The following is an 11323-nucleotide window of genomic DNA, read 5'->3' as shown; positions in this document are numbered from 1 at the left end:
AATAACAAACACAAGAGGTGAAAGTCATCAATTAACCTTTAAAGTTATCAACTAATCAAACCAAACATGACCCCCCAACCCCTTATTTTGCAGACACTTGGTACAGTCCAGAGGGAGGGTGAAGGTGATTCAAAAGAAAACAGAAGTGTGTGCTGACAGTCCATAATTACACACAGTCTGCATTTCAAAACTAATGAGCTACAATGGAAAGTCCAATAGTGTTGTTCAGTTATATGAACAAATGATAAAAATGTCAAAAAATTAAATTAATGTGAAAGTGAGGGCGAGTGAATCTCACCCAGTAATAACGGCTGCTGCTGATGTGGTCGTCACACGAGGCGCTTTGACTGACAAATTGAATTAAAGGCAATTCTCGCCACCGTTCTGTGGTGTTAATGCGCACTGACAGATCGGAGTTAAAAATAGGTTGTGCAAAATAAGTTAGACAACTTTTCTTCTTCAAATTGCAGCATATCTCCCGATGTCAGTTCAATTCCCGGTTCTCTCCTCCATCCTCTATAATCACGGCGTATGACAGCAGCCGGCCACAAAGAGGACGATTCAATCGCATTTCGCTCTCCAAAGTCAGTGATTCGGATATCGATGCAAACAAAGAAATTGGTCGGGATTTGCTCTGTTTTCTTTCCATCATAGTCATTCGGGAATAAAAGCTGTCACTATAGCGCCGTGTATCGCATTTAAAAGCATGATTTGTGCATTGCATTGATGTAAATTTTTATTTTTCATAGCTGAATGTAATAGCTTCGCTCTGGCAGCCTGCTGTGTTGTAGCTGTCAGGCAGATTGGATGACAAAGGCTGTTATTAGCAAATAATCATCTGGCAAAGATGATACTGGAAAACACTGTCAAAACATAATCAACAATTTTGGTTTTAAAAAAAAAGAGAGAAAAGAAGAAAAGACTGAATAGAATCTGTTCACAGACGGCGGGTTTTCATGAGCGTTCAGATCCTCATTTGCACAGAAACACAGGGTGTCCTAAAATAATTTGATCTTCTTAAAGAGGACAAATAAATGACAAATCAAGCCGCTGTAGACACACAGAAAAGGGACAGCAACCAAACAACTGGCAGATCCACATAATCCAGCGGCTCTGCTGCACCAAACACATCACATTCCTGCAGAAAGGAGAATTAGTGCACGGTGTCGTGTCGCTGAAACATCTCCTACACAGGAGCAGCGTTTCAGGCTTCTTCCCCTTTTTCCTGTGTGTCATTTAATGAGGCCCTATTTTCTCCGGCTGCAAGAAACAAGTCCAACTGAGACCAGAACCATACATAAAAAAAATGCCCATAAACCCTGGGAGGGTGCAAATGGGCCCTGGATAGAAACAAGCCCACAATCTAAAATCCAATCATCACCAAGAAGAGGGAGCACACAGAGACAATAACCATGCACTGCCTGGAAAAAAACGACATGTTTGGAGGTTAAACTCATGATTTGCAGTTTACAGTTTGGTAGAAATGGCTGTGTTCTTTATTTCCCTGCCCTGCTCTGCTGTGCAGCAGCATGTGGGATGGGTTCAGGCTATTTTCTGTCTCCTGCGTGGCTCCTGGTGAGGTGGACCAGAGCCAGACCTTGTAACATGACCCCACACCTCGATTTCTCTGGGAGTCCCGTTGTCTCTATCTCGTGGTTTGAGCCAGTATTGCAGCAGGTAGGCTGCCTAGTTCTCACTCCTTCATGTGCGTTTTTTTTTCTTTTCCTTTTTTAAACGCTTTTACGTCTAAAGTGCTTCTGCTCGCGCTCGGGACTGAGTCTCGGCGCTCCAGTGTTTCAGCCGGATCACAAATACGCAGCGTAACGCTGGCGTGGCGCAAACATCTCGCCGCCTGAGCAGAAATAGGCTCTAATACTTTACGTCCTTTACTATGGAAATAGTCCGGTCAGATCCACTTTCACGGTGAATCAGTGCGCAGCGGGGACGCGTGCAGCGGGGAGGCTGTCAGTCCTCTCCATCCCTCCCATTGGCTGCAGCAGGATGCTCCGCGTCTCTCCCGTTTCCTTAATCCTCAAATGCAACTGGAGCTGACGGAGGTTCACAATGGAGCGAGAGAGGGAACCTTCACCTGTAGATATTTGACATTAACCTGACGCGGTCCTATAAAGAACCTCGCGCCACTTTCCAAGTCGATGCGCTGCGCGTCGGATATCGCGTCGCTGCACAGTCGCTGGAAATAACTTGGTTATTCCAGGGTTGTTCTTCTTTCTTTTCTTTTCTTTTTTTTGTTGTTGTTGCGGGCGACTGTCGCCCGGTGCTCCGGTTTGACGGGATACTGCAGCCTGTATGGAGGGATGTCGGCATGGCTTGCACCAGGAGAACCAAAACTTTGGTGTCCACATGCGTGATCCTGAGCGGCATGACCAACATCGTGTGCCTGCTCTACGTCGGATGGGTCACTAACTACATCGCCAATATTTACATCAAGGTCCCGATGCCTTTACCGGAGAGAAAGTTGGAAGGGGACAAAAGAGGAGACACTCTCCGGATCATGGAGAGGCTCGATCGGCTGGAGAATGTGGTCAACCAGCACATACAAGGTAAAGCCCGGTTCCGACTTCCTGCTGGAAAGACAACTGCAGCCCCCTCGTTACTTTGCATGTTATTAGTGCTGCACCAGGGGAAAGTTTTAGTGGGTTAATACCTTTTTTTTTGCTTTGCACATCAAGCTGTGTGGTTCTGCAAGGTGCTGTCGTGTGTGTTTTGGAAAATGGTTACAGCTGGAACTTCTTTTTGTGTCTGCTGGAGAGCAGGTTATTTGGAGGGTGTGATAGAGGACAAAGCACAGTAAGAAAAGCTGCAGGTCCCCCCAAGGATTAGTACAGTGATGCAGGAGCCCAACATGATCCTACAAATACAGAACAGGAGCCGAACACTTGGCTGTAAGTGGGCTGCAGCAGGTCTGTGATGAAAAATGAGGGACAGTGAATGAATGTGGAGCCTCTGATGCTGTTAAATGTGTCTCTATTGAGGTCAGCTTGGATGCTTGCAATGCTGGAATCAACTTAAAACTCATTGATCCGCCTGAAAATGTGCGGCGACAACACAATGCATTCCTGTTGCGAGTCCACAGAAACGTTCTGCAGGAGGATTGTGCATTCAGCTGGAGGCACAGCTCATATTTTTTTATATTTCAGCCGCATTAAGTGTGATTATGTGAAAACTTGCAAAGAGAATTCTCTGATGTGCTCCGTCATTCCTCCCTCAGTTACATCATCTGAATGAATGAAGCTGCTTAAAGCTGAACACCGTTTGACTTGAACTTGTTCTGATACTTTCAGGAATGTCAGGAATCCTTTTTGCCCAGAATTCCCGGCCGGTGTGCAGTTACTTTACGCTTGATCGCACACACACGGTTAATTTCTCTCCATTCTGTGTCTTTAAAGGAGCTATTCTTGTCATCACAGGGGGGGTAGAGGAGGACAGGATCGTTTTGGGAAGGTCCCAGTTTGAAACGGCACAGAGCCGGTGCAAAAGTGAAATGCAGACAGAAGTCTACTTATGCTTCTTTAAGCAATAAGGCTCTGTGCTAAGCCTGGGTAAACATTCCTCCTGGAGGCAGGTCTCCATTTCAGCTTGGCACCCACCGGCGTCTGCAGGGTGGAGCTTTGCTGAGGTGACTTACCTCCAAAGTGCATGTTTCAGCTGCTTGGGTTACAGAAAAGATCATTTCCGACAAAAAAAATCTGCACGGTCACTCCTCCTCGTGAGCAAAAACTCAACCTGAATGTACGTTAAACAGTAAAAAGAGCAGCTCGTAAACATATTTACTGCTTACACGGAAAAAAAAAAGCCTCAAGAATCAATAGAGCTTAATTTTGTGCAGCTGGAGTTAAAAGTGTGTCTCAGTACTTGAAGTGCCATTTGTAAGCTACACGCTTGTTCACTTCACTGCATTAAGTTAGATGAAAAGATTGAAAAGCTTCTGTTCGGTAAATATGAAGCTGAAGCAAAGCAGCTCCGTCCTCAGTTCATCAGACAGGAGTAGAAACAAGGAACCAGCGCTCTGTCCGAAGGTAAAGAAGAGGAAGAACCTGCCCGCGGTGCCGCCGAGGCTCACTAATTAACACATTAAGTCTGTGAAGTTACTGCACCTCGGCCAAGAAAACACACACACACACACACACACACACACACACACACACACACACACACAAAACCCTCCACAAACCACAATGTTTTTACTCTTTGGTTTTTTGTATAGATTAAACAAGCAAGATATATGATGGCAATTAGTGAGATTTAGAGGTGCTGGTAGGTGGAGGTTTACTTGTTTCCAGTCTTTATGAGATCCGGCTGCAGCTTCATCCAGAACTCTGCACGCTGACATGAGTTTGGTATCAATCTTCTCATCTTGCTCATCGCCACAGAGAGTCAGCGAGCTTCCCCCAAATGTGAAGCTCCTCCTTTAAAAAAAAAAAAGCTGGCTGCGGCTCATTGTCTTTTCATGCTACTTTTAAAAACTAGGACAGTCGTTCCGTAATTAGTTTTAAAAACGTCATGCATATCAAACAGTCTTCTGCAATCACTCCCTCACCAGCTCAGTTAGCCGGCGTCATCGCTGGCTGCTGTGGGTGTTTGTACTCATTTTAGTTTGTGAACTTGTTTCCGGGCCCGTTATTATAAACTGCAGGGACACGACAGAGATCCCATTAATAGCAACAGTTAGTCTCCGTGCTTGTCATTGTTTTTACAGTTTGGGAGCACGACGACACAATCTGCCGGCGTTAATGCTGCAGGACGCTGCTGATATCAACACACATATGGAGCAATAAAAAACCGTTAGAACCAAATGACCTGCCGTCGAACGAGCTGTATTGTTGGATTTCACTGATTTTGAATGCATCCGCTGCAGATGTAGAGCCATCATCTGGACGTGGCCGACGGCGTTCTCAGTCAGCGAGGAGCCGGAGAGTCATTAGTGCACTTTTGACGTGTCTAAAAATACACGTTCTTCCTATAGAATGACGAGACAAGTGCAGACTCTTGCATTAGTTCAGCGCTGGGACTTGTGCACTTGGAGTGTTTACGCCGTGAATGGAGCATAAACTGTACATGCACTTAGTTTTAGTGCAGCAGAGGCCGACGCGAGCTCTCTCACACCACAGTGCATTACAGCGTGAGAGAATGAAACATTTAGTGCAGCTGAGTCACGGCGGACCGTCGGGCGAGATGTCCCTGGTGTCAGTTTCACACTCAGGGATGAGACAGAAATATTCCACCGGTGTGACTACGCGGTGGAGTGAAGTGGTCGGCCGGCGGGACAAAGCAACACGACAGCAGCAACGCTACGCAGGCCGGCCCGACTCCCCTTTTATTAAGTACAGTCAGCCCAGGAGAATTTATTGGACAGCCGGACTGAGCAGGTCCGCACATGTCCGCCATGTGGGCTGTTTGCTGCACTCCTCTGCTTCGTGCTGCCGAAACCAGGAATCAGGGAAAAAATGTCTCAGCTGCGTGTTGTTTGCAGGTCGGGTTGTACTTTGAAATGTCTTATAGGCTTGTTGCATGAACAGTGACGTGTTCTCTGTTGTGTTCATGCCGGTACTTAACCAGTAGACTTATCATTCTAATTGCTGTTTAAGTGTTTCTCTTCTTCAGTTTACTGTTGTTGACCTCGGTTTTGGGGTGTAGTACTGAACCGAGTGAGCTTCACCGAATAACTGAAGAGTTCATTTGCAAAAACAGATGACTCCAGTTTTGTAGATTTTCAGAAAACTTTTTTTTTTTTTGTTGTTTGCTTGAGATAGTGTCAGTCAAACTGAAGTCGAGTGGATTTGACTCATGACAAAAACAGAGATAACTTAAGTTTGGTTGATATTGTGTAAAGTAGACGATGGAAAAGTGGGTGTAGGAGTCATTTACTGTTTGAAGGTAATTTAATATGGATTATCTGGACACATGGTGTATATGTAGATGGTACAGGTGACAGGAAGAGGAAGGCACAGGTACGAGGAGGGCACACAGATACCAAATTCACCATTTTTGGCATATCATCAAATAAACCATCCACTAAACAGCGAGTATACAGTCTGGAAATTCAGTTTTTGGTCTGCGTCGGTTCACTCTGCTCCACCTGTGCAGCAATTAAAGAACATGAGGACGTTGAAAAACGGCCACTACGGTGGGTTTTCTGAAGGTTTGTGAAGATGTGGAGTATCTAAATTATTTTATATTCAGCTGATTGTTTTCTTGATTAATTATTTAGTCTATAAAGTGTCAAAGAAAATTAAAAAAAAAGGCATTTACAATTTCTCAGAACCCACAGTGGCTTCTTATTTATTGTTTTTTTCCCAGCTAACTTCCAACACCTTCAGGTTTTTGGTTTGCTGTCGTGCATCACAAAAGCAGCCAGTTGTTCCAGAAGTGAAACGAGTAATGAATAAGCAAAGTGATTAACTGTCTTTCAAACAACTAATCGATAAATCAACAGTGATTCCCTGCATGGTGGACAAACATCCAAACTTTACGTAGAATTCAGATCACAATGAAACGATCAGCGCCGGGGTTCTGATGTTGGAAAACAAAGCCGAGCGATCGGCGCAGATGCACGTGAACGTCGTGACGAAAGCGCCGTTTTAGGAGTTTCATTAGTATGGTGGTGATGAAAAGACGGCTTGTTTACAGCTTCCTTTGACCTCTGAGAACGTGTAATACAAGTGTGTTGTCTGATTGAGCGGCCACGAAGCCTCTGAGAGCGAGTCATTAACGCGCCGCTGATTTGGCTGCAAATGATCACGACGGCTCCCACGATGGCTCCGAGCAAATCCACCCGTCAAGTCAAATTGAGAATCTCAGTAAATCAGCATTTCCTCCGCCGATGCTCAGAGGACGCTTATATTTGGGGTATTTATCGGATGTGATTTTCCAAGAGTGACAATGAGTGCAGTGTTGGAATAAATGAGTGAGGGCAAAAAAAAATGCAGCTCAGAGGAGGAGGAGGAGGTTGGGAGCATGCTCCTCTGCATAGATGTGGGCAGGTGTTTGTGTGCATGCTTGTGCAGGCCGAGGTATGCAGCTCTGGAAAGTACAAGTTACGCATACTTCTGGATTCTCCGGCGTTTGGGCGGGAAAAAAAAAAAAAAGACTCTTTCATATAATTTTACAAGAAGGCAGCCGTGTTTTCAGAGCTCGACACACGGAGGTACAAAACATACATTCAGTCAAAAAGCCAGTATTTACCGAGTCAAATATCAACTCTGCTGCAGAGAAATGGGATTAAATCGGGCTTCGTTCGTGGAGGCATTCTGCCGTTTCATTTTTATCATGTAGCTTCTTCTCACAGATTTTAATTTGGCAACTCTGAGAGCTCATTACTAGCAGGTAGCAGGTTGGTGCAGCAAACTGCACAAATTGCAGCTGCCACAGTGAAGCGGTGAAATGCAGATTTCTTTTCCCAGCTTCTTACTTACAGATGCAGCATACTGCATATAGGTTATGCTGATCTTTTCGTTTTCACATGTAAAGGATGGTTATTAGTATTATTATGCAAGCCTGCTTACGGGGGATGTTTGCTGAAACACAAACCAGGGATGCCCTTCTCTTAGTACTTAATTATTCGTATCTTCCTTCCAGAGTGGCTCAGTGAAATGAGGCAGAAGGCCAGCGTTAGTGGGCGCAAACCGAGTGGCTGATTAGGGTGAATGAGGTGCGGATGCTGGCAGGTGATGATCCGGACGGCAGGAGCAGCTGAGGACTGCTGCTGGGTGGAGAGAGAAGGCAGAATGTGAAGTGACAGGGCAGGTTCAGACTGGCAGGAATGGATAATAAGCCAAAAACTGCTAAAGCATCCTGTCGCTATGGCAATTAGCTGAATTGTAGCTATCTTCAGTCATGCACCAACCAAAAAAAAATGGAGCTACTGTGTCAGGTAGTCATTTTGTGGAAATATATTTTGAATTTATGCACTAGGACACTTCTTGCAATTTTTGATATTAATGAAAAATTGCAATAGTTTTAATTTCATGTTGTGTCACACACATGAGAATAAACCTGACGTGCTTGTCTTTAACCGCAGACATGTACATGCTACAAGATCTGAAAACAAAGGCGTGTGCACACATGCAGCAGGATATTATTAAGATTATGTTGCCTGAGGGAGCAGTCAGGAGAATCTCCACCTCACGTGACGTCACGGGGATACAGATGTGAACACAGGAGGAGCAACAGCAGGAGTTTGAATGAGAAGCTGTTGAGGGACGACGTGGTCAGCGTGTGTCGTTCATTCTTCTTCTTTAGTTGTAATATGTGTGGCCAACATCAGACTGAAGGGCTGGAACATTTTGCATTGATTGGTAACGGTGCCTGCTGCTCTGGGCGGTGGCGTGAAATTACAGATATTGCCAATTTTAACCATCAAATATTAAATTATAATGTATCGAACATATATCATTGGTGCCGCCCAGATGAGTCTGCAAGCAGTTCAAGAGGGTTAAGAATTGATCTGGAAATCCCTCAAATTACCAAATAATCTGGGCCAAGCATCAGGACAGACCAGAGCCCCAGACCAGGGTCCCAGACCAGGGTCCCAGACCAGGGTCCCAGACCAGGGTCCCAGACCAGAGCCCCAGACCAGAGTCCCAGACCAGAGTCCCAGACCAGAGTCCCAGACCAGAGTCCCAGACCAGATTGTTCCTCCGATTGTATGGAGGGTCAGATGGTGGTAATCAGCCTGAAACTCAGCAGCACTTTGGCTTAAATGCTAAACATCAGCAGGCTAACATGTTTACAATCCCAATGCGATTGTTGACCAGGTATGTTTACCGTATCTGTCATTAGGACAGAGTGATATGGCCAAAAATATTTATCCCGATACAGCGCCCTCCATAATTATTGGCACCCCTGGTTAAGATGTGTTCTTTAGCTTCTAGTAAATTCAGTTTTTTTCTAAATAATATAGAACCACAATGAAAAAAAAGAGAAAATTCAACCTTGAATTCAAGAGTATTTATTCAGTTTGAAAAAAAAATCCCACATTAAAAAATAATTCTTTTACATCCGATCATGTGTGCCACAATTATCAGCACCCTGGATGTTCATACTTTGTACAGCAACCTTTGGCCAACAATTCATTTGAGTTGAGTTGAAGGTTACATTTTTCTACAATTTTCAGTGTGAAAGGATGCTTCTGCAATAAAAACTGAATTTATTTTAAGGCTTTTAACACATCTTAACCAGGGGTGCGCTGTATAAATGAGAAAACTTGCGATAACGATATAACTGACGATATAATTGACGCCAGACAAAATACTTTTCTGATGTGCATTAAACCTGTACTGTACCAAAATCCATGGTGCATAAGTTGTAAATCACTTGCTGACAAATGTTTAATCATTAAAGACATTTCAAATGGAAACAGGCTGATCAGTCCTGTGCATAACAATGCATAGGATCCACAAAAGTACAGTAGAGTCGCTCTGCAACCTAAAACTTTGCAGCCAGTTTCTTTGGTCTGATCACCACGTCAGATACATTACACCGGTACTACGGTGCACGCTATGATATGACCCAGCTCCATTTCTCACGTTAGTTTGTATGTTAGCATGCTAGCACTGACTAACTGACTGATGTTGCAGGTAATTGGCCGTAAACCAAAGTTTAATCATGATGATGGAGAAGAAACCAGCGACAAACCAGCTCACAGGCAGATGTTACTGCCTTCAGATCTGTACGTTGGCTGATGTTTTTGAGGAATCTGTTCAATGTGTGTGTTACAGGATCTTCTTTTCCACGAGCCAGGTGAATAACAGTTAAAAAATGAACACGTCGTTGGTTTGTGACAGGATTCTTTCCACATCTTCCAGCAAAATGCATCTGAATCGTGTTTCTTAGCTGCAGAACGTCTCCAGATGACTGCCGACATGTTTCAGGTGTACGGCGGCTCCACCTGACATCGATACGTGGACGCCAACAGAACAGATCTGTGACAAGCTGATATCGGTTCATATTGTTGCCGGCTGACTTATTGATCTACTGTAAGAAGATTATGTAATGAAAAAATATATATAACCGAGGGAATATTTTAGTCTTGGCACCAGAGCTGAGCGGTTAATCAATTTCAGATCAGAGCTACAATCTAAAACAATGCAATTAGCAAATCGCACAGGCAGCGATTTAGGACGTATATCACACGAGCACGTCTGACCCGGGAATTAATCTGTTGTGTACGGATTCACGCCGTCCTCGTTCTGTGATGGTCACACTGTAGATTTTAGCTCATGTTCTGCGTTTTAAAACTATCACACAACGAAGCTGGGCTGTGGAAAAATGACGTCGCAAATCAGATCTCGGCATCTGTCAGAAAAATCGCAATTAAATGTCATTCAGGCCGATTTGACAGATTGGTGGACTTCATGACTTATTCAGTAGCTGCTAGGTGGAGCACCAGGCTGAGGACTGAACATTAGAGGGCTGGTAGCAGCTCGGGCCCCTGAAACCTTTTTGTGAATCGAACACTGATGCAGCTCGGTTGAAATGGAGCAAACAGAGCTCTACTGTACAACTTTTCCTTACTGTACGGAGCTTTACTGTCCTTGATGCGCACAGAAGTAATGTAGCTGCGCCTATAAATATTCTACATTTATTACAGCTCGGATCCATCTGTCAGCGCTGCAGCCTGTGTGAGGGGGAGAGAGGGAGGACGACGGGACGACTGGGAATATAAAACAGCAGAATGTTCTGGGTGGTAATTCCAATAAATTTGAGAAGTTATTGAAATACAGGGATATGAATCCACTGGAGGATGTTTGGTAATAAAAACAATTAATTAGCTCGACTCCAGAGGGCGAAATCATCATGAAGAGTCTAAAACAGACAAATAAAAGCCTCTTTATGAGAGTGTTGATTCAAACCTCGTCCCTTGTCGGTTCATACTGTTGCAGATGTTCTCGGTGTCGCGTTTTTTTCCTCCCCCACTGAATTTCAACAGAAATATGAAAAGAAGCTGGAAGTCAGATGGAAATCTGGTTGCATGAGATTTACGACACAGTGCAGGTTGATAACAAACCACTTATTTCTATACGGTGACGTTCTGATAAGAGCTGCTTGGCTCTGAGTCAATTACAAAAAACACAACTAAAGATTCTCAGAATGAACCCACAGCTGCATTAAATCATTTGTGCAACATAAAGTCTCCCCACCACCATCACAGGAACACATGTCTGATCCACCAAACCTACATCCTACAGCCAGGACGGTAGCCGTGTGCAGACGTGAGTACAGATGTTCTATTTCCCGGTTTGCCAGAGGACGATATCTGCATCATTAGCACGCTCAACGCTCAGCTTGTCTCGTAAACATTACA

The 11323-nt window shown here is 44.4% G+C and overlaps 1 protein-coding gene across 1 annotated transcript in view; it reads left to right on the top strand.

Moving 5' to 3' along the window:
- Positions 1-2323: 2323 nt before the first annotated feature.
- The window catches only part of galnt18b (UDP-N-acetyl-alpha-D-galactosamine:polypeptide N-acetylgalactosaminyltransferase 18b), an 88700-nt gene continuing 79700 nt past the window's right edge, over positions 2324-11323 (top strand). The window contains exon 1 of the mRNA XM_008288703.1: positions 2324-2561. Within this exon, the coding sequence (XP_008286925.1) occupies positions 2324-2561 (238 nt within the window). The remainder of the gene's footprint in view (positions 2562-11323) is intronic.

The sequence above is a fragment of the Stegastes partitus genome, unplaced genomic scaffold, assembly GCF_000690725.1.
Source record: "Stegastes partitus isolate 25-593 unplaced genomic scaffold, Stegastes_partitus-1.0.2 Scaffold571, whole genome shotgun sequence".
NCBI classification, from domain to species: Eukaryota; Metazoa; Chordata; class Actinopteri; family Pomacentridae; genus Stegastes; species Stegastes partitus.
Note: the sequence above shows the minus strand (reverse complement) of the source record. Positions and strands in the feature narration are given on the sequence as shown.